Source organism: Elgaria multicarinata, chromosome 1, assembly GCF_023053635.1.
Source record: "Elgaria multicarinata webbii isolate HBS135686 ecotype San Diego chromosome 1, rElgMul1.1.pri, whole genome shotgun sequence".
Classification (NCBI taxonomy): domain Eukaryota; kingdom Metazoa; phylum Chordata; class Lepidosauria; order Squamata; family Anguidae; genus Elgaria; species Elgaria multicarinata.
The window spans coordinates 90,180,967-90,203,639 of NC_086171.1; the positions used below are offsets into that span (position 1 = coordinate 90,180,967).

At 41.0% G+C, this 22,673-nt stretch overlaps 2 protein-coding genes across 6 annotated transcripts in view; one reads left to right on the plus strand and one right to left on the minus strand.

Moving 5' to 3' along the window:
* Positions 1 to 855: 855 nt before the first annotated feature.
* Positions 856 to 7,734, minus strand: MRPL35 (mitochondrial ribosomal protein L35). Its single transcript, XM_063116702.1, has 4 exons — positions 7,669 to 7,734; positions 5,530 to 5,713; positions 1,991 to 2,135; positions 856 to 1,174 (listed from the first exon to the last, which is right to left on the minus strand). Exons 1-4 carry the CDS (start codon positions 7,709 to 7,711, stop codon positions 986 to 988), a joined length of 561 nt encoding a protein of 186 aa, XP_062972772.1. The 5' UTR covers positions 7,712 to 7,734; the 3' UTR covers positions 856 to 985.
* A 5,829-nt stretch (positions 7,735 to 13,563) lies between these two features.
* The window catches only part of IMMT (inner membrane mitochondrial protein), a 35,255-nt gene continuing 26,145 nt past the window's right edge, over positions 13,564 to 22,673 (plus strand). For 2 of the 5 annotated variants that reach the window (XM_063131880.1, XM_063131905.1), the window contains exons 1-3: positions 13,565 to 13,667; positions 19,558 to 19,631; positions 22,267 to 22,453. In XM_063131880.1, the coding sequence (XP_062987950.1) occupies positions 13,626 to 13,667; positions 19,558 to 19,631; positions 22,267 to 22,453 (303 nt within the window). In that variant the 5' untranslated portion in view covers positions 13,565 to 13,625. Of the gene's footprint in view, positions 13,668 to 19,552; positions 19,632 to 22,263; positions 22,454 to 22,673 lie in introns of those variants that run through there. The other 3 variants (XM_063131871.1, XM_063131888.1, XM_063131897.1) reach the window with 3 other exon arrangements.

The following is a 22,673-nucleotide window of genomic DNA, read 5'->3' on the forward strand; positions in this document are numbered from 1 at the left end:
GGAGTCAGCAATGACTCAAGTGCTTGCACAAGAGATTCCTTTCCTTTCCTAAGCAAATAGGGTTTCATATTTGGTAAATACATTTAATATCTTTAATGGTAACTAGTTTGATATTTCATCTAAAATGAGTTGGTTTTAGCCACACAATATAATTGACAATGAAATTGGTTTATAAAATGAGAAAACCATGAAAAATTACACTTTTGTTATCAATGACTGCGGAGGACTCACTCAGCTGGTTCACACGTAATCCTAATTCGTGAGTTGTTTAATCCAGGACTTGGCAGGGCGGTAAGCAAGGGAGTGAATGCACTGCTTCCCACACACTTGTCACTTCTGCTTTCAATCAGCTTTAACCAACACCCCATTCCTAGGTTTTATGTGACAACCAAACACAACCAAACCTAGCCAAACTCTAGGCTAAATTCTGGGTTGTTGATTAAAGCTGATTCAAAATGGAAGTCGTGAGCATGCAGGAATCAGCATGCTCATTCCCTTGCTCACAGCCATGACAAATCATGATTAAAACAATTCATGAGTTGCCACTACATGTGAACCAGACTATAGCATATATTTCCATTTCCAAACAATATTCACAGAAAAGATTAAGAATATAAGTAAGCTCTTTAAAAGCTGTTGTCTTCAATAGAACAATCCACACACTTAAGTTTTCTAGGTCTATTCAGCAGCAGGAATAATGCAACCATTAACAGGAAAAGCCAGACTGCAATTCCTATTTTGTACAGTGAATATATAAAGATAGCAGTAAGTATTAAACTGTTCTGAGTATATTATTCATACAACTATATCAATTTAGGCTCATAAAACATGAAATCAATACTCAGAGTAAACAGGTTATTTTTCATCAGCTATTTAATGGGAACTTCATATTTGCTTGTTACACACATGTGTAGAAAACGATCAATATGAACCATTAGTTTTTGTACTGGCATACAAAAATCATAACTGATGTGCATTTGACAACTTACAAGTGAAGATTTGTACGGTCATGGTATTTCTGGAAGGGATCATTGACATACCAGTTTCTTCTTTTCCAGAAGGAGCTGGTCATTTTATCAAGGAGCTTAGATTGTGTTTTATTGCAGAAGACTTGTTCCCTCAACCGCTTTTTCCGCCTAGCACTTTTTTTCCAAAGTCTTTTCTTGTAACCAGCCTGTCAAAGAGCAAAAGCTTTAAGTCATGAAACATAAATGGCTAGCCACAAAACAAATAAGAAAACTTTCATTTCATTGAGAGGTGTGTCCTCCATGTTTTTCATTCATTGATTGATTTATTAATTCATTCCATTTCTATCTCAATATAGAATATAGAGAGTATTGCAGTAATTTAACTTGGAGGTTTCCAGAGCATAGATTACTGAAGCCAGGTTACATGGGTGTAACTGGGCTACCAGCTGAAGTTGCCAGAAGGCAACTCAAGTGACAATGATGACTCCAGCAAAACCCTCAAGCTATGAGCCTGCTTGGGGGTTCTCCAGAAGAGGATGAACACCCTCCATTTGGTCAGGAGAAATATCCACTAACAGCATTTGTCTTGTATAGATTGAGTTTCAGATCTAGCACATCCACAGCCTCACTTGATGAAAATTAAAAGAAGCAGAGCTGTGTGTCATCAGCATAGTGATGGCAACACACTCCAAAACTCTGGATGAGATGTAGATGTTAAATAGTACATGAGATAGAACACCATTCTGGGGAATCCACGGGGCCAAGTTGTATCCCCCAAACAACTTCTTCTGGCCATCCAAGTAGGAACAAAACCACTGCAATGCAGTTGTCAGCTCAGATAGACATATTAGAGGGATTGATGGTATCAAAAGCCATCGAGAGATCAAGGAGTATCAACAGGGTCCCAACAGAGTTTTTATCTTACACATTTTCTACCTCCTTACAAAAAGAGAAGCAGCAGCTTTCACAACCACGCTATGCCGCTAAGATAATATAATACTCAGTAGAGAAAATGTAATTACCCGTCTCCTTAACCAAAGGCCACAGTGCAGTCGGAGAAATCTGTTAACCACAGCTTTTACAGTTTTTCTTTTTCCTTTCCGCAAGCTATATTTGATGAGAGTCCTCACTTGCTGATGGAGGATACTTGGGAACAGAGGTCTTACACTGAAATTTGTATCAAATTAAGAATTAGATCTAATAGTTATAAACTACTACATTTAACATTTGACTAGTTCCTCTGTCAGCAATACAGAAACCTTACACTAAGTTCCTTATGAAAAAAAACTAAACATTTCAACCAGCTTTCATGAATATCAGGAGTTAAATCTTCCAAGTGTTGTCATATCAGAACTCAATCTAGTCTACTGTCAGGGCAGAGGGCACAACACTCTCAAGTCAGCCAAGCTCCACTCACAGTAGAGGGTTCTGCTCCCACTGATTCCCTCTGTAATTATCTACTGAGGAAATCATGTCTGAAATCCCATATTGTTCCTCCCTTTCTCCTTGACCAATTGAAGTCAGGAGGGCTCATTGGGTCTTCTGTCACTATAATAGCCTAGTGAGTGAAGTGCCTGAATGCACACATGCACACACACAGGATGAGGGCGGGGGGAGAAGGGGCAGATGCACACATGTACTGTAGGGTTCTGTTATGCCCTATAGCACATGTGTGCAACCTGTGGCCCTAGGCCGCTCTTCCTTCAGCCTGCTTAAACTCAGGGAGCCTCCACACGTTGCGGGAGACTCTTCTTCAGATTGTCACCCTCCAGAAGTTGAGGGTGACACACGCTCCTTCTCCTCATGTGTTTGCTCTAATCAGGTTCATAATAGGGCTCATATATGACAAAGGTTAGGTTAAAGATTTGTGAATGTCACAAAGATCGGTGGCACTGTTTACCAAAGCCATAACAAATTCCAATCTCCTGGTTGAGGAATATGCTGCCTTCTGTCAGCAGAGACCTGAAATTTGAATGGAAGGTTCTACTAGTGTTTCCAATATAGTAATCAATACTTTGTCATTTTCTTAAACTACTACTGATTAGAGACAGCACTGAGACTTGTAATTCCTGCTTTGGAATACAAATGTGGTGCTATAATGCAATGCACACCTCTATTTTGTATTGGGCCAGTCCCCAGGTCCCCCATAGTTCTTCTCTGGCTCCAATGGGCAGCCAGTAAGGAGTGGGGTTCTTTTTACTTCAACTTGCCGATGTAGCTTTGGCTGCTGCAGGAATAGGAGAGAGTCACCAGCACATGGAATGCTGTTATGACTATGCTCCAAAAATGAGGGACCCTGGGCAATGCAGTTTTTCCAAGTAGCAGAGAAAGGGGGGGGGGGGGAGAGGAAGAGAAAGAGAAAGAGACACCCTGAGAAAACTACATCTCTCACGTCCCTGGTACCTGAAATGCACCTGTGGCCACATTCCAAATATAGGCAAGAGAAAAAGAGATCAAGATCTTCCACTTCTCACTGCAGTCACTGGAATCTCTAGGATTCTTGGGCAACTTCTGACCCTCCAGATGCTTCGGCCTACAATTCCCATGATCTCACTATTGGTTATACGGACCAATAGTAGCAGGTCAAAACTTCTGGAGGGCTTCAGGTTTCTGATCCATGGTCTAGGTAGTTGGTCTGGAGGTTGGCAATTTCAAGTATATTTAGAACTCTCCAGGGGGTGGGTGGGTATTTTTAGACTCACAACTGCTGCTCCCAATCTGAATAAAGGGATCATTGACTATTAAACTGAAGTACAGGGATACACTTAAATTTTTCTTAAGAGCATTGGCAATGGTCTACACTAGTATCACCCTTTTAAACATTAATAAGGAAGATGGAGCAACAGGAATGTGTAAACCAGAGCAGCCCTATAATGAAAGTAATAGAGATCTTTCCCTAACATTTTACATTTATTTTGTGCTCTTATTTATTTATATAGAGGACAATTAATTGGCAGACATGTCAGTTTATAGAATAGCAAGCAAAAATTAGTTCTTGGAAGAGAACATTACAAATATAAATTTTGACAAGGATGTGGGAGGAGATGGGAACAAGAGGGAAGAACATGCACATATAGTTACCAGAGTTGATTTGATTTAAATCAAATTGATTCAGGGTGCAATCCTATCTCCCGCAGACAGCATCTGGAGGGACATAGGATTTCTCAGGGTTTTGGCTCTGAGTTTGGAGCCAGGAGACTGCAGCCATTGCCCCCTCCTCCAGGCAGTCAATGTGAAGTAAACCATGGCAGCTGCTTCACTGTGCTCAGTAAACCGAGTGCGCAGAGGGCGAAAAGGCAGCAGTCCCACGGGTGGGGAAGAGACCACAGAAGCTGGTTAAGACAGCTTTCAAAGCGCTGCACAGCCTCGCCCCTCCTACTCTGAAGCATACTAAGCAAAATTGGCTGTCCTCTCCATGCTGCAGCTGCCCTGAATTGGATAGTTGCAAGTCCACGAGTTCGGCGGCTTATGAATACCCAGGACGCAACCCATAGGCTTGCACCCTTAAATCATGATTTAAATCGCTTCTCTGAAGGACCCAATTTTAATAGTTTAAATCATTAGTGAGGAAGCTTCTATTTAATCATCATTTTTAGTAGAAGTACATAATTGTTTAATGTAACCTTAATACATATTCAGAGATGTAGGTTTCATTATAAGATAGGTACACACTAAGCAGTTATTCTGAATTGTTTTCAGATTAATTTTCATCCAAAAAAATGATAATTTGGTGACTTTAGTACTAAATCAGTATGAAGTTGTGAAGTCATTCAGGTGATGAACCAGCTCCAACTATTAATTTAATCATTATATTTTTGTCATGATGTGCCAGAATCATCACCAGTTTTTTTTAATTGTATTGAGATTCTTGAAGAAGAAAACTAGCTAGGAGAACAAACAACTCTAACAAAAGATTTTTGAATGGTTAACTATTTCAGTTTTTAGATAAATTAGGCAATTTCAACCACAGCAGATACGGAAACAAAATATTACCAAATGGGGTCTCTTTTTTTGCCTGCTGCCATGCTAGGTATTTCCGTCCTTCAGTGGAGGATACATGAATATGTTCAGTTCACTTTGGTTTCACTTTCTATTCTCCTCCCATATCCCTTCTATTTATATCCAGTCCTCCTTCATGTTCAGATCTACTCCATCTCCCCAAATCCTCTATTCATTGATATTCTCTGTACTTAAAGAGAGGCAATGACTGGAGAGCGCGAGAGTGAGCATATACTTCTGTATACCACTTTTAGTGCAGAATACACCTGATCAGGTTATCTCTCATATCCAAAAATTACTGTTGACATACTCATAGAATATAATTAGAAGTTGTATAATTAGAATTCATGATGATATCTTTGACGTAGGCTCTTATTTTACTAATTGTTTTACAAAAATTGTAAAATCTGATTTAATTTTTTTAAATCCTAGTTATCTATTTTTAAATCTTTTTTATAAACTGACAGTTACACACTTTTATTATGGTGTGGGAGCTGAAAATGAGTGAAGACAAAATTTTACGGAAGACCAAAACTTGTTCAAGTTCTTAAATAATGCTTACCTGTTCACTATTGAGACTGAATGCCCGAAAGAACCACTGCCAACAGACAGAAGAGGAGTTTTGGGAGCGATTGTTGATATCTGCCCATGGCTGAAGTGAACCGAAGACAGCCGAGAAATAGGATTGATACTGCAAGAGCCATTGTAAGCCGAAGGGACCAAAGAACAAAAAGATCTTAAAACTCCTAAGGAAACAAAAGAAAATACCATAGGGGAGGGGGGAGTACAGCATACACCCTATAATGAAACCAGGCATGTTTCAGAGATAAAAACAGCAACACTAGTATGTAATTGCAACACCCCTATTCGCATATTAATAGGTTTTAACATTTACGCTCTCCATGGTAAGTGCACATCTCCCTTGCCAGAAATAGCAATGCAACTAGTTTTTCATACAAATTTAAAGCTGCAAGAGGTAGCCAACTCCAAGAGTGGGAGGAAGGTTGGGGGTGGGTTTGACAGCTGTGTGGACAAGCAGGGCCAGAACTGCCATCCTTCACCTTACCCTTTTTTTACTGGGAAGCTCTTAACCCTTCTGCAAAGTATCACCTGAAGACAGGACACTCCCTCCTGCCTCTCCCTTGAGGCGAGCGGGGGGGGGGGGAGGGGGGAGAGTGGCTATCTTAGCTACTGAGTAGTCCCCACAAAACAGATGGAGAGGAACTTACTTGGGGTGACCATATGAAAAGGAGGACAGGGCTCCTGTATCTTTAACAGTTGCATAGAAAAGGTAATTTCAGCAGGTGTCATTTGTATATATGGGGAACCTCGTGAAATTCCCTCTTCATCACCACAGTTAAAGCTGCATGAGCCTTGCCCTCTTTTAAATCTGGTCACTCTTGTACAGCTCCTGCAGCTTTAACTATTATTATTATATTTATTTGTATACCGCCTTTTGCCCAATACTGGGCCTCAAGGCTACTGGGCAAATCAACTGTTGTGATGAAGATGAAATTTCACCAGGTTCTCCATATATACAAATGACATCTGCTAAAATTCCCTTTTCTGTGCAACTGTTAAAGATACAGGAGCCCTGCCCTCCTTTAATAGGGTCACCCTAACTTACTACTAAACTAAAGTACAGGGTAGTGTTCAGCTTGGGTAGAGACCAGCCAGATATGGTACATCGCTGCATTTCAACATCACTGCCCAAATGCAACCTACATGCACGCACGCACGCACGCGCACACACACACACACTTGCCCAACGCTATTCTCTGCTTGCTGTCCACTCAGCTTTTCTCGCTCTGAAATATTCTGTCCCTGGACAGATTTAAAAGTGAAGATGATGTTCTTTCTTAAGGTTAAACACGGCAGATGTATGCGGGCATCGCAGTTTTCATCTATAAAATGTTGGGAGACTATGCAGGCTTGCAGTCAGTGCAAAATATTACAAAATTAACCTCAAAAGCTGCTGATATATATAAAATGTTAAGTTTGTTTTTAATGGACCCCAGAATTGTGTTTTATATGGCTGCTGCTGTTTTTATACTGTTGTTTTTATGCCTCTGATGGTTTTTAAGTTTGTATATTTATTTATTATTTATATTTATTAATTACATTTCTATACTGCCCAATAGCCGGAGCTCTCTGGGCGGTTCACAAAAATTAAAAACATTCAAAGTATAAAACAGTATATTTTTAATGTTAAAAATATTAATATTCTTTAATATTTTTAATGTTTACTGTTTTTAGCTTTTGTGAACCGCCCAGAGAGCTTTGGCTATGGGGCGGTATATAAATGTGATTAAATAAATAAAGAGCAGGCTATGCAATTAGAGCACGTGAACCCACAGACCGGGGAAGGAGGCTGAAACCTGAATGACCGCTATGAACACGCGTTCATCGGGTTTTTAAACCTGCATTCCCCAAAGTCTAACAAGGCCCAGTACTTTACGGTGGGCTTTTTCTCGTCCACAGGAACACCGCGGGCGAACCTGAATAGGGAGGTCGCCATGTATCTTCCCAGGCACCCAGAAGAAGGGCAGACGCCGCTCGTCGTATTAAGCTGGCGGGGTGGGGTGCAGGCTGGACGGGCTGCGGCAAAACACTGCTGCCTGCCTCAGGGGAAGCCCCGCTTCTTCACACGAGACGCCTATTCGAGACCGGAGGGCCGCAACTCCCTCCCCCCCTCACTGACCTGAGAATCTCCGCGCCGCCGCCGCCGCCGCCAAGGCCGCCATCTTGCTCCTGGCCTCCCGCCTCCGCCCCTACAGTCTGCCTACGGCGACAAGCGAGGGCCAATACCAAACAAACCCGAACGCGAGCCTGGAGTGGACCGTTCCTCGCTACTCCTCACACGTCACTCAATCCCTTGTGTTCTGCGCGGGCGGCTTACGGCAAGTCCATTTGCATCCAGCTGTGTAACCAAAAAGTCACAGGCTGCGTTCGGACGACAAGCGAATCAACTGGGGGTGGGTGAGTGGGGTTAGGAAAAGAATGGGAAACAACCCTTGATTAGCGTTTCGTCCGAACTCAGCCGCAATCTCAATGCTAAGTTTGGTTTAATGCTGAGATTTGCAGCTGCAGTAGTGACCAGGGGGAAAGCCGGCTCTTTCCATGTGGCTTTCACACACACCCTTTTGTTATTATTTATTTATTTATATATATAGCACCAACAATGTACTTGGTGCTGTACAAAATATACAATTTTTTGTAAAAGTCTTTATTAAACTCTATTTAACAAAACGATTAAAAAAGTTAAATATATATATAAAAACATACAAGTCAGACAGCATTTCTAATAAAGACACAAACAGAGACCTCACGATTTCTGTAGATGCCGAACCGAGCTTGTTTCCTTCAATTTACTGTGGTCAAAGGAAGATTAGTTAAACCAGAGTTGGATGTCGCATCTGTGCCATTGATGTAATCGAGAAAAGGAGACCATATTTCATCAAATATAATATATATTATACACACACACACACACACAAATAAAACAGCAATACCCTGCCTAGAGGCTTACAACCTAAAATCACATTAAAACAAGAAGGGGGAAAGGGGTTCACAAAACAGAAATAAAAGAATAATCATAGTAATAAGAACAATAAATCAAGCTAAAATACGAAAAGCTGTTGAAAACAAAGCTCTAATAGAGCTTCCGTACCAGGATGGAGAAAGTTGTATCTATTATGCCTCTTTCTGCCATGTAGCTTTTAATGGCATGAGGACCATGCTAGACAAAAAAAAAGGGCTGCCAACTCTATTATTTTGTGATAACTGAGGCTGTTTAATAAAACCTGTTGCTGCATCAACTATGTTTCCTTTCTCTTGATGGTTAGCAGGTAAAGAACCGCAATCCCTACAGCTGTATGCTTGAGACACCTCTGATAGGACACTTAACACCTAATTTAACTTAAATTTAAACTTTGCTGTTTTAATCTCATATTTGAACCTATATTAATTTTTGCTGTGTGGTTTTATTCGGGTTGTGCTTTTTATATTGTATTTTGTATGTGTGTTTTAAATTTGTTGGTTGTTTTTATGCTCTTCATGGTTTAAATTTTTGTGAACCGCCCAGAGAGCTTCAGCTATCGGGTGGTATAAAAATGTAATAAATAAAATAAAATAAAATAACTATTGGGACAGGGCATAGTGGGTTCTCAACCACCACACCCCATATCCTGCTCCCATGGCTTTACCACTTGAAGAACTAGGAAGGAAAAGTGGTGGTCCCAGCTCCTTAACATCCTATTAACTCCCCCCCCCCCGCCATTACTGCTGATGCGGTCATAAATCCAGCAAGACAAGGAGGACAAGAGTCTGAGAACAACGTTAATGTTCTCCATTTTATTGTCCTGGGGTTTTATTGTTTTCAATTGTATGATTTATTTATTTTTAGCAGACAAGGAGGTATATAAATGATAGAAATAAATAAATAAAGGATGCTGGGATGATTGCTAGCAGACACTGGCAATCATCTCAAAGAACATGGAGTGTGCTTGCAAGGGGTTTAAGGGGCTGGACAAATTGTAAAATACTTTGGGACTAGATCAGAAAGTTATCTGATTTAGCATATTGGTTAATGCACTGGTTATTCTGATTGCATTGCTGTCTCAGATGCATATGGTTCTTCCAAGTCCTTTCTCTAAGGCAGTGTTGCCAAGGATCAAACTAAAGATTTCACATATGCTAAGCCTGTGCCTCTGCAGTGTGCTACAGCATATACATACATACATACATACATACACACACACACACACACACACACACACACACACACACACACACACACCCCCTATATACTGGCTTTTCAAAAATCCATGGGTGTGATGTATGCCTGCAGGCAAAGGGAGTGAAAGGGGTGTAATGGGTGTGTCTTTGGAGATACATCACAAATCTTATTAGCTCTTGTAACTCTGGTTTTAGAGTGGCACTTTTCTGCCTCCCTTTTTATTCAGAATTATTATCATCAGGATCTCCTATTGCTCAGGAGATGTCATCTTATCATCTCCCCAGGCTGAGGCTAAACCTACAGGTCCTCTTGAACTGCTTTTTTTACACTGACTTGATAGGCAACTCACAGTGCTATTTGTTGTGAACTTGTTATTGCATTCTTCCTTGTGCATGTGTCCACAAAACACTGGTACTCAAAATTATGGCAAAATAAATATGTTGTGGAATGTATTGCATGGAAACATTATTCTTAGCAAGGTGTTTGATACCTTCTCATGGGGCAACTCTACATTCTACCCTGGTGGCAGCTTATGCAGAATGCCTGTTTGGATGTTGCACATGAAGTATACTGGATTGTATACTGGATTGGGTGACAGCATGGTTTGCTGCCTTTTGTGTACAACCAATGGGGTATGTTGTTGGCAACATCAGCGGAGGAAGCAGCAGCAGTCAGACACCCTTCTGATGCCTCTGCTGAGGCCATCAGAGGCAGCCTTTCAATTGTGTTTCGATCCAACTGCCATTACTTGCTGAACTTTGCAACTAAGAATCTAGTGCTCAAATTTGCTTTTTTCTCCTCCCTTGCAAAACTTTTGTGTTATGTTTTATTGCAAGCCTGTGGGCAGGGAGTGTCTTATTGCTGATGTTTGCAAGCTATTCTGGGAACTTTGGATGAAGACTTGGATAAAATGCTCTGACTATAGGATTAGATCTAGATTTAGTCACACTTTGAGTAAACCCATTGAGATCAACGGGACAATTATGTCATGACTAATTTGAGTCCCATTCTTTTCAATAGTATAATCTAAACGTGGCTAACTCTGGATCCATCCCATTGTGTTTGGAGTTTCTGGGGTGTTACGGGAGTATCTTTCATCATTGCTATATAGGCTTCTCTGAAGTTTTTCTTAAGTTATACTGTGGACTCTATGGCTGGTTGAGCGTAGAACATTAACTGTGTTAGCCCTGGTATAATGGTCATTTGGTGTCCTGGGACCATAAGATCAGCTTGCTCACAGCACAGGGAATATTAAGAGAGAAAGTCTATTCTACACAGAATAGTAGAGGCCACTTTTTAAAATTAGTGAGAACACCAAGTATCCAATTAATTTTAAAACCTATAATAGAAGTGTTAACTATATTTTAATTGCTAGTTACTTTGGTATAAATACTTTTATAATAATACTTAGCATAAAGAGGGTTTATCTTCTGCTGTTATGTTATTTTTTAAAATTGTGTTGTTTAAATAGTTTACATATGTTGCTTGTAAGCTGCTTGAATGATGCCAACAGAAAAAGGACTGTTTTTGACAATAACATGAATATTTCATATAATAATGTCAATGTGGTGTAGTGGTTAGAGTGTTGGGCTGAAAGGAGATTTGGGTTCTAGTCCCTACTCTGCCATGATGCTCACTGGATGACATTGGCCAGTCATGGACGCTCAGCCTAACCTACTTCACAGGGCTGTTGTGTGGATAAAATGGCAAGGAGGACAACCATGTAAGCTGCCTCACATTCCTTGGAAGGGGGGGGGGAATGGTGGCGGCGGATATAAATTAGGGTGACCCTATGGAAAGGAGGACAGGGGTCCTGTATCTTTAACAGTTGTATTGAAAAGGGAATTTCAGCAGGTGTCATTCCCTCCATCACAGCAGTTAAAGCTGCAGGTGCCCTGCCCTCGTTTAAATCCGGTCACTTTAGTATAGCTCCTGCAGCTTTAACTGTGGAGATGAAGAGGTAATTTCACCAGGTTCTCCATATATACAAATGACACCTGCTGAAATTCCCCTTTCAATACTACTGTTAAAGATACAGGAGCCCTGTCCTCCTTTTCATAGGGTCACCCTAGATAAATGTAATAAATAAATCGTGTTAAAAGGTTGGCTAATGGCTCCAGGCCCCCTCCTCATAGACTGGCAGTTAGGAATGGAAGGAAAGCATTATTTTTAGAGGCTTTTCTTTGGAACAGCTTGTTGTGGAGCATAGTTTTAAAAGCTTGTACCCTCCCCAGCCACTTGTCTAAGTAATCGTTTAGAGAAATGTTATTTGTGACCAGTAGGTGGCAGACATAGGGCCTTTTTTTTGGTCTTGCGACCTCATTAATCCCTAGAAAAAAATGAAGAGTTTAAAAGAGCCTTCTTAGAGTCAGTTTCTGAGTTGACTTGGCAAGATTATGTGACACTTGATTCTGCACGTTGCGAGTCAATGGAACACTTCTGCATGCAACTGAATGAGATTTGGGCGGACAGGAGAGGATGTGGTTCTGGGGAACACTCTAACTCAATTGAACCTTGTTGCAACGTGCGGTGTGTATGGGGGATTTAGGGCTGGGAATCTAAGGGGAAAGTTGAGAGTCCTGCGGGTCGGTGGCTATTTTAAATTTAATAGCAAAAAAAAAAGTATGGAGGGAAAGGATTAACTCCTTCCCTAGACTCATCTGTGATCAATTTTGCAGAGTACGTTTGACTGCATGTACTTAAAAACAAAACCCAAACGGCGGAAGACTGGATAATAACACTGAACTACACTGTTTAGTCTTTTTGATCCTGCTGTATGTTGCTATTATAATTTTGTATCTGTCAGCTTATTTTTGTGTTTATGTTTAATTATATGTTTTTTCTAAGCTTCCCTAGAAATGGAACTGACTTGTGATTTATTTACTTATTTTTATGCCATGGCAGAATTGTCTCATTCTATGATCTCTCATTGCACCGCCCTCACCATCCATCTCTCCCCCGCCCCTATTGGTATTTGCAAGGCTGGCGTAAACCACGCTTAATGTTGCTGGAGAATATTTACATCGGCAGGGCAATTTTTTAAATGGTGAAAAATATTTTCCACATAGAATCATAGAATAGCAGAGTTGGAAGGGACTTACAAGGCCATCAAGTCCAACCCCCTGCTCAATGCAGGAATCCACCCTAAAGCATCCCTGACAGATGGTTGTCCAGCTGCCTCTTGAATGCCTCTAGTGTGGGAGAGCCCACAACCTCCCTAGGTCACTGATTCCATTGTTGTACTGCTCTAACAGTCAGGAAGTTTTTCCTGATGTCCAGCTGGAATCTGACTTCCTTTAACTTGAGCCCGTTATTCCATGTCCTGCACTCTGGGAGGATCGAGAAGAGATCCTGGCCCTCCTCTGTGCGACAACCTTTTAAGTATTTTAAGAGTGCTATCATGTCTCCCCTCCATCTTCTCTTCTCCAGGCTAAACATGCCCAGTTCTTTCAGTCTCTCTTCATAGGGCTTTGTTTCCAGACCCCTGATCATCCTGGTTGCCCTCCTCTGAACACGCTCCAGACCTGAGGTTAGAAACACATTTTCACTGCGATTTTAGATTCCTTCATTGTTTTCTACTGGCAGCTATCACTGACTCAAAAAAGATGGCGTGATTCCCCCCACTCCCCTCTAAGGACAAAGGGTGTGTCACTCCCAGTTTTCCCTCTATGTTTCCGAGCAGGAAAGGCCGATGACAGTAGTTTTCCGATTGGCTGCCACGCGTGTCTTCGTAGGACACGGGCGGTAATTTGCATACTCATCCTTTCCCTTGTTTTGATTGGTGGGCAGAAGAAGCTCCGCCTATCGCGCTGTCGGGCCCAGGGCGGTTGCGCGCTGAGGGGAGAGACGAGCGGCGTCCGCCGAGCTTGGCTTTACGCGCTTTGCTCTCCGCCACCTCCCCTCAGTCAGCGGCCGGGATCATGCTGCGGGTCTGTCAGCGCGCGGGGAGCACAGCCGCTCAGGTAAGCAGGAGCGACGACGGTTGTGAGAAAAGGATGGGCGGGAGCCGCCGCCGCCGCCGGCAGCCTCCTGTCACCGTTGCCGTCATTCGCCAGGGCGCCTTTTTCCGGTCAAAAAATCGCCTCAGAGGAAGGTCGTCGTGAGTCGGCGTTCGAGGCTCTGAGGGGAAGACGCGCGCAGGGTCTTATTGAGGAGGAGGGCGGCGGCGGCGCAACCGAAGCGGCGGGATGAGGACGGTTCGCGTGGTGTAGGTTTAAATTAAGCCTACACGTCCCATGATGCATCGCGCAGCGACGCCCTTTCCCTGGTGTATGGCTGCGTCGTCTCTCGCACACACCCGTCGTGCATCATGGATTTGTAGTTCTTGGGGCTGAGGGCGGCGCAGGCAGAGTCAGTCTGGGAAATGCTTGTGGGAATGTGTAGTCACGTGCTGAGAGAGGTCGGGGGTCACTCCCGGGGTCTTCGCAGGGGCTGCTGGGGCTTGTAGGATCCTTGAGAGTCACCTCTAAGCCAGCCGCCCCCTCAAACTCCACGAGATTTCTCTCATTACTTCGCGGGTATCCTGCAAACCACGTGTCCAATTTCCAAATACGTTTCTTTGGTTACAACGCCTGTCAGATTATTATAGGCAAGGTCCTTCAGATCGCATGGAAGGACATGACCTTGCTTTAATTTTTATTTTCCAAAGCTTAAAAATTGCTCCCTGTGTTTAATTTCTATGAAAATAAGTGCCAGTAAGCACTTGTCCTGGAAGGTCTGCTTCTTCTTGTAAAGTGTGTGGGGCAGACTGTGGCGATAGGAAAGCATTCTGCTCATACTCTTGGGGCATTCATATGGCGTTTACATATTCCATAACCTGACCCTGGCGTTGAAAAAATGTTTCTAGGGCTGAACCTGCAAAGTAAGGCCTGACTGCGCTAACTTCTTCAGTTCCTGACCCATTTAGAACATACTGCAGTATTTATTTATATATTTATTGATTTATTTCATTTCTATACTGCCCAATAGCTGAAGCTCTTGGCATTTGGTTGTTGTTTTCTCTTCAAAGATCAAAATCATACCCTGCTTTTCTATCATGATATTCAAGGTGACTAACAATAATCATAGAGAAAGATACCATTGAAACAGTCTTGTGCCCACTCACCATACTTGATATATGCAGAAAGAGGGTGAGAAGGGAAATTCAAAGAGGCAGTGGGGACTGTAACACACTAAACCATGGTTAGGCCGCTAACTCTTTTGCAGCAAATAGTGAGTATATTTAAACTGTGGTCATGTAGCCATCATGGTTAGGTATGGTTCACACGACATGCTAACTCATAATGTTTAGCTCAAAATGCCTAACCACTGTGGCTTAGTGTGTCATCTGAACAGGTTAAGTCATGAAAATGGAACTATGATCAAGCTGCAGTCCTGTGAATGTTTAGTGAGGGTAAGCCCCGTTGAGCATAGTGGGACTTCTGAATAAAGATGTATAGGATTGCAGTGTAAAGTTGTGATCCTATCTATAAACATGCATATAGCCACATCAGTCATTTTGCTGTAGTTTTTTTTTCTGATTTGTTTGCAGTCATGGCCATAATCCAACTCAAAGTGACAGTGCAATCCTGTGTAGAAGTAAATATTGCTACGATCAGTGAGACTTGCTAGTAAGTGAGTTCAGGATTGCAGCCTAAAGCACCCTCAAGTCCACTGATTTCAGTGAGTTTAACATGTTTAACTCATTGACCCTGCTCAGACAACACACTAAGCACATTTTGAGCTAAACATTATGGTTTAGTGTGTCATATGAACCATTCCTAACAATAGTGGCTACAATCCACAGCCTAAACATGCTCACTAACCATTTGCTGAAAAAGGGTTAGCAGCCTAACTATGGCTTAGTGTGTTCTCTGAACAGGCCCTATGTTGGATTGCTGCCTATGCATTAAAGAAATGCTGATTTTCTGTATTGGTTGTTTTATAATTTTCATTATAAAACAACCAATACAGAATAGTTTGGGTTCTAGTGACTGGAAACAAAAACATTTAGCGTACTAAGTTCAAAATTTTAATGAAGTCCACGATAAAGCTTGGGACTTGTGTGAGAAAAATAGCTGTTAATGTAGAAGTGAAATGGACTGTAAATTTAGGTTATTTAGGGTGCAATCAAATACATGCTTAAACAGGAAAAAAAGCCTACAATTGCCAGCATGCTCTAGCCAACATGGTTGGCTGAAGCATGCTGGGAGTTCTAGGATTTTTTTTTTTCAAAACATGCATAGGATTGCACCCTTATTTGAATGTATCTCTGTATCCTAGTTTTCTGTGGCCACTTTGGGGTCCCTCTGGTGTGTTGTTTAGCATACATAAATGATAGCCTTCACAAAAGATATGATGGCTTTGTTTTATGATTGGAATTATTTTGAAGGCATCCAGTCGCACAACTATAGCAACTTGTGTTACTTTCCCTGCCCCCATCCTTTGGGGGTTTAAGTTCTGTAAGCCAGTCCTTTGGGCATTTTCAAAATTATATTTTTAAGTTGTGGAAAAAGTTTGGGGTGTGTAATACAATGCAAACTTCCATAGTTTACAATACAAACTTCCAAAGTTTACAACTTATGAATTTTATACATGGCCTTAATGAAAGTTTGAGACATCTCTTCTTCCTGATGAAAATAAGACATGACAACACTTATTAGTCACTGCAACAGTGACTAAAAAGGTTCACAGAAAGAACAAGGTTCACACAAAGAGCATTAGTAACGAACCCATTTGGATATGGGATGATAAAGGAAAATAGGTTAATATCAATATGGGGTTACAACAGCAGTCAATCATAGAATCATAGAATAGCAGAGTTGGAAGGGACCTACAAGGCCATCAAGTCCAACCCCCTGCTCAATGCAGGAATCCACCCTAAAGCATCCCTGACAGATGGTTGTCCAGCTGCCTCTTGAAGGCCTCTAGTGTGGGAGAGCCCACAACCTCCCTAGGTCACTGATTCCATTGTCGTACTGCTCTAACAGTCAGGAAGTTTTTCCTGATGTCCAGCTGGAATCTGGCTTCCTTTAACTTGAGCCCGTTATTCCATGTCCTGCACTCTGGGAGGATCGAGAAGAGATCCTGGCCCTCCTCTGTGTGGCAACCTTTTAAATATTTGAAGAGTGCTATCATGTCTCCCCTCAATCTTATCTTCTCCAGGCTAAACAGGCTAATTTCAATGAGTTCTTGCAGGGTTTGAAACTACAGAGGTTTTAGAACTGTAGCTTTTGCCTGATTGAATTTGAAATTGCAGTTAATATATAGATGACAATGTTTATGTTTGGATGCCATGGAATTCCATGTTATTTCATTTTTCTCTGTAATAACATCCAGAGATTTAGAGTGTGGGGTCATCACTATGCTAATGAGACTCAACTGTATCTCCCATTTGAATCAGGTCCTTGGGAGGCAGTAGTAGTCCTGAATTAGTGCTTGAAGTTGGTGATAGCTGAATGAGAGTGAACAAACTGAAACTTAATCTACATAAGACGGCATTGTATTTTCGAAAGTAAGGCTGGCAGCAGGGTCTGTTCCCTTACAGTATAGCACCTTATTCATTCAGGCATTTTATAAATAATGTAGGCAGGGTTTTTTAATCCTTTGAAATTTATTAATATTCCTGAGCTGTAGTAATGCATGTCAAATGCACAGATCTTTAGGTCTTTTGAATATAAGTTACAACTGTGACTTCCAAACCTTTTATTTAGAAAAGTTTATTTTATCAGAGAAACTTGTGGATTTTTTAAAAAAATCATGTGTCATAGTGATAGTTTTGTGAAGCCAAATTATTTGGTGTGTCTTCTCTTATCCACTTTTTCATTCTGTTAAAGGTGCTGTTTTGCACAAACAATAAAATGCAAGTGTGCGCACAAAAACGCCACAAAACCAGACTTTCATTGCAGTTTAAGGTCAGGCTCAGCCTGGTGCAGATTCACAGAGAGAGTAGAGAGCTGCTACAGCTCAGATTCCTCTTTATCTCATCCATTTCCCCTGTCTGCCTGAAGCTTTGCAAATAGAATAGTGAACGGAGTTGGGGATCTAGTGACTGGAAAGGGCTTGATTAGATGGGTGGAGTATAGGTGGAGATTTTAGTACCATCACTTGGGATTGCTATTATGTCCTTGTAGATTAATATTGGTCTGGTGCTTCCATAGTATCTTCTCTGAGGAAATGGAATGTTCCCTTTAATACTGCAAATTTTCTTTAGAGATTTGTATGCATGATTCCTTCCTTCCCTTTTGAATTCAACTTGGGATCCTGCAAGATTCAATCATGTGTAATAGTCTCTATATCAGAGGTACACAATATTTTTGCCCCAAGGGTGACATCAGATGTGTGCTGGGGTGGTGGGGATTGCATGTGTGTGCGTGTTCGCACATAGGCATGCACATTCACATACAACACACGCCACTCGCTCATTGCTTGTCTTGTACGCATCCTAATATTTATTGCATTTCTATACTATCCAATAGCTGAAGCCCTTCTGTTTAAGACAGGGTGGGCAACTTGTTCTGCAATCCTTTAGGAATAATTTATTAGGGCTGGGATCCCCCTATGTCTCCTCCATACAAACTTTTTTTGTTGTTTATTCATTCAGTTGTTTCCGACTCTTCGTGACTTCATGGACCAGCCCACGCCAGAGCTCAGTTGCTCACTCTCACACAATCACTCCCTTACCAATTCATTCACACCTACACGTGCCTGCTCACTCACCGCTTTTAACCCTTCTATGGTTTCTGCAGTAGAAGCCTCATTCCTAGAGTGTCCATGGAGCATTCTGGGAAGCAGGCAGGGACCTTCCTGGGATGCTGTAGGAATGAGGCTTCTATGGCAGGAACCATAGAGCCCACACCTAACATGTTTTGTCTGTGTGGTCCCCCCACCCCCAACTGGTGGTGGTAGCAGATGCTGGGGGCCTGCCAGAAAAAGTTTGTGGGCCTGCCTGTAGTCTATGGGATGCACCCTTGCCATTTCTAAATACTGATCAAAATTAGACAATTTTGACTATCAAGTTGGATTTTTTGTATTTATTTATTTATTACATTTCTATACCGCCCAATAGCCGGAGCTCTCTGGGCGGTTCACAAAAATTGTATGAGAATAAAATGTATGGGATATTTTATTCTCCAGCAGGCCTTTGGAGAATAATCTGGCCCTCCATCTATGTTAATGCCTTATAACTTTGTTGTGTATTTTAAACGTTTATGGTTTTGTTCCCCCCCCCCCCAATGTATGTTTTAAACTTTGTAAGGCTGCCTTGAGGCCCAGCATTGGGCAAAAGGTGGGATACTACTACTACTACTACTACTACTAATAATAATAATAATAATAATAAATGGGACACTATTACAGGACTTCTTTTAAATATCAAATGAGACTCAAAACAATAAAACAATATTTTTGTTTAGAAGTGGAAGCTTCTAGAAAAAATATATTATAAAAATGATCCTGAAATGCTTGGAATCCTGTCTGGGTTTGAATCTGAACTGAAACTTGCTGTGGCATCAGCTAGGGCAATCTGTTCTTCAGTTTGTTCTTCAGTCTTTTACCACTACCTTGTTGGTAGTCACTTGCCTCGTCATGAGTGGCAAATAAATGATGCTTCCAGTTGGCGAGACAGGAAAGCTTTTCTAAATCACAAGACAGTTGTTGGTTCTTGTTGTTTCATGCTGCAAGTATGCTACAAAAGATCTGCAAAGGTGTATGTGGGCAAAAGGGCCAGCCAAAAATATTGTGGGCTAGTTATTTGCAAAAGGGCCTTAACAAAAACAAATACAGGTGGAGAGAGAGAGGGAGAGAGAAGGCATGAGTTACATGAAATGAGACTGAATGGAGCCTTTATGCATAATTTCTTGCATTTCTCCTTAGAACTGTCTGTGTCGTAAAAGTTCACTCCGTCCATTACGTTTGTGTCGTGGATATGCTACATCTGGAGAATCTGGGTACGTAGATCCATGACTGGTTTTTAAAAAACTTCTTGGTGGGTATCCTTTTTGTTAGTTGGATCAGTGAAACGGACTTAAAAATAGCTAAATATTTTGTTTGCTGAGTAATACCCCCCCTAAAAAGTAGAAATAAACTGCAAATCAAATTTCACATAAGACTGTCTCCTCTCACATGAACCTGCCTATTCGCCTAGATCAGCTGGGGAAGCCATTCTGTGTATCCTGTCAGCATTGGATGCGCAGTTGGTTTGAATTTATGAAAGCGCCTTCTCTGTGAAACCCCCTGCTCTGGAAGATCTCCCTGGCTCCCTCCCTGATGGTGTTTCAACACTGGCTAAAGCCTTTTTTTTGTGCTCAGCAGGCCTTTATTCTTTCTAGTGTTTGAATTAGTTTTGCCTGGTCTCTCTTTGTCGCTGGCTTTGTCTAGTATTCCCTGCCTATGATTAAGGTTTTGTTTAAAATTTGATAGTTTTTAAATTATGATGCTAGCCGCTTTGTATGTTACAGTTAGAAAAGGAAAGGTGGGATGCAGATATTTTATTTTAAACCATTTGTGCTTCTTGCAGCTACAAAATCCTTGTTGTAAAGAACAAGTGCTAAACCAGGAAATACTGGTGCCAAAAAATGTCTGTATTCCAAATGGATGCTAGAGCTTTTATTACCTTAGCCTTCTTAGGCTAACTTATTTGCTGCTCTAAAACCCAGGACATATTAGCCTGTTCATATTTCACTCACATGAAATTAGGAGTGGGGAACATGTGGCCTTCCAGATGTTGTTGGGCTGTAATTTCCATCAGCCCTAGTTAGTGTTACCAATGGTGAAGAATGATGGGAGTTGCGGTCCAAAAACATCTGGAGGGCTACACAGTCCCCATCCTTGTACTAAACCATGGTTTGGTGTGGTGTGAATTAGCAGCAGTAAGCCACCATAAACCTTGGGCTTGCATGCACTCTTCTCTTCTTCCCATGTGGCCACAAGGAGGATTTTGGACCTTCTGTTTTTTATTAACCACATGTTGCTGTGCTGCCTGGAACTCTGTTTAGTTTTAACTATGGTTAGTTTAGTTAATACAAACCAGCTTCAGTTTGAAGTTGGTTTGCTTTAGACTAACCATAGGTCCAGGTGACATAAACTGTGGTTAGGAAAAAGCAGAAGCAAAGGCTTCTGAACCCCTCCTGGCTGCATAGGAGGAGGAGGGCAGAAGAATGAGCCTGAGACTTGCTGTGCCTTGTTTATATTGCAATACACCATGGCTTAGCGTGACATGCTAACACAACCATTATGTTTGGATTCTTGCTAGTGATACAAGGCTAAACATGCAGCACCATAATACTTCAAAAAAAAAAAAAAGTACAGACATCCTTCTTTAAAACAAGAGCACTACACTCTCAGTTCTTAGAGTTCTGTGTTTTCATATAAACTTGTTTAAAATTGTATCTTCAGAATATTTTGTTTTAATTTACAATTTAAGAAATAAAAATAGAAACCTTCATCTTAATTATAGCTGCCATGCCCATCAAAGTCCATTTCTATATATCCTACTTGAAACTTCTTAATAAAAGGGTCAACATCATGTTTAATCAACTGAGGGCACAATCATATGCATGTCTAGACAGAAAAAAGTGCTGGTAGTGTTAGTTGTAAGACTCTGTCTAACATGTATAGGATTGTGTCCTTAGAAACATTAGTAGAGAGATGTCTCCATAGATACTGAATGTCCCCAATTTTCCATACTGGTTTGCTTACACTATGAATTTCCAGTGCTGGTATTAAAAAAAAAGTTTCAGACCTCCTTTGATTGTATTTAATCATTTGAGCTATTTCACTCAATCTCTTAATTATACTAATGAAATTTGTTTATATGAAGACTGCATTCTTTGCATAAAGGGACAACTTCTAAGCTTTATCTTATGCCAATATTCCCTTGAATGTTTCCTTGCATGCAAATATACTCTTCTTTGAAACTGAGGGGTTCTGAGAGCTATTTTAGGTGTAACTAGTAGAATTTCTTAGAACAGCACATTGCCTTCCATGGGCAATGGCAAATTGGTTTTAAGGAAACTCGGTGTTCCTTAGCTTGAGAGCAAAGCTTTCTTGTTATATTGTCATTGAGGATTCACTCTAATAGCATCATTATTATTATTATTATTATTATTATTATTATTATTATTATATTTATATCCCACCTTTTCCCCAGTACTGGGACTCAAGGTGGTTTACAATATTAAAACATGTACAATTAAAACATATAAATATAAATTACAAAAGTTAAAGTAGGATTAAACCTAAAGTAAAATTAAAAACATGTTAAAACATCTTTAAAACTTTAAAACTGTAACAGATTAAAAGGAAGGGAGGAATCCAATACTCCTATTCACATTGTGAATAGGAGCTTGAATTTTCTCCCTCACATCCATGCAAATTATGTTGTAAGAACATGTATGCATGTATGTGTAGGCACTGCAGTATGAATTTTTTTGCCTACTGACAGCAAGTTTATTCTTGGAGAACTTTGCTGAGCACCTAGGCAGGCATTCAGATGTATTTTCCTCTCTGAAATGCTTTTGGTGACGTTATACAAAATTTCTCAGTATTTACGTGTTTGTTTGTTTGTTTGTTTGTTTTCAGCAGTGTCTCTGCAGGCAAAATCATTGGTGCCAGTGTCTTGTTTCTTGGTGGAGGAGTAGGTGGAACTATTTTATATGCTAACTACGATCCCCGCTTCCGTGAAAATGTAGAGAAGACCATCCCTTATTCCAGCAACTTCTTTGAAATGGTACTGGGTCCTCCTTATAGTATTCCAACACCAAAGAAGCCAGTAAGTTTCTCCCTTTGCCTTAATAACGCACACAATGTTTCTCCAATTCTAAATTAGATCTTGTACACTTAAATGGTATGTGACTGAGGACGCTAATTGTTCAGAAACTTATGAATATCCTGCTTCCTTTTGGGGGGCTTCTTAACTCAGGTGTTGTGGTTTGTGTTGTAAAGCTTTCATGGCTACTAGAGGGCTGTGATTCATGGATTATAAAAAATAT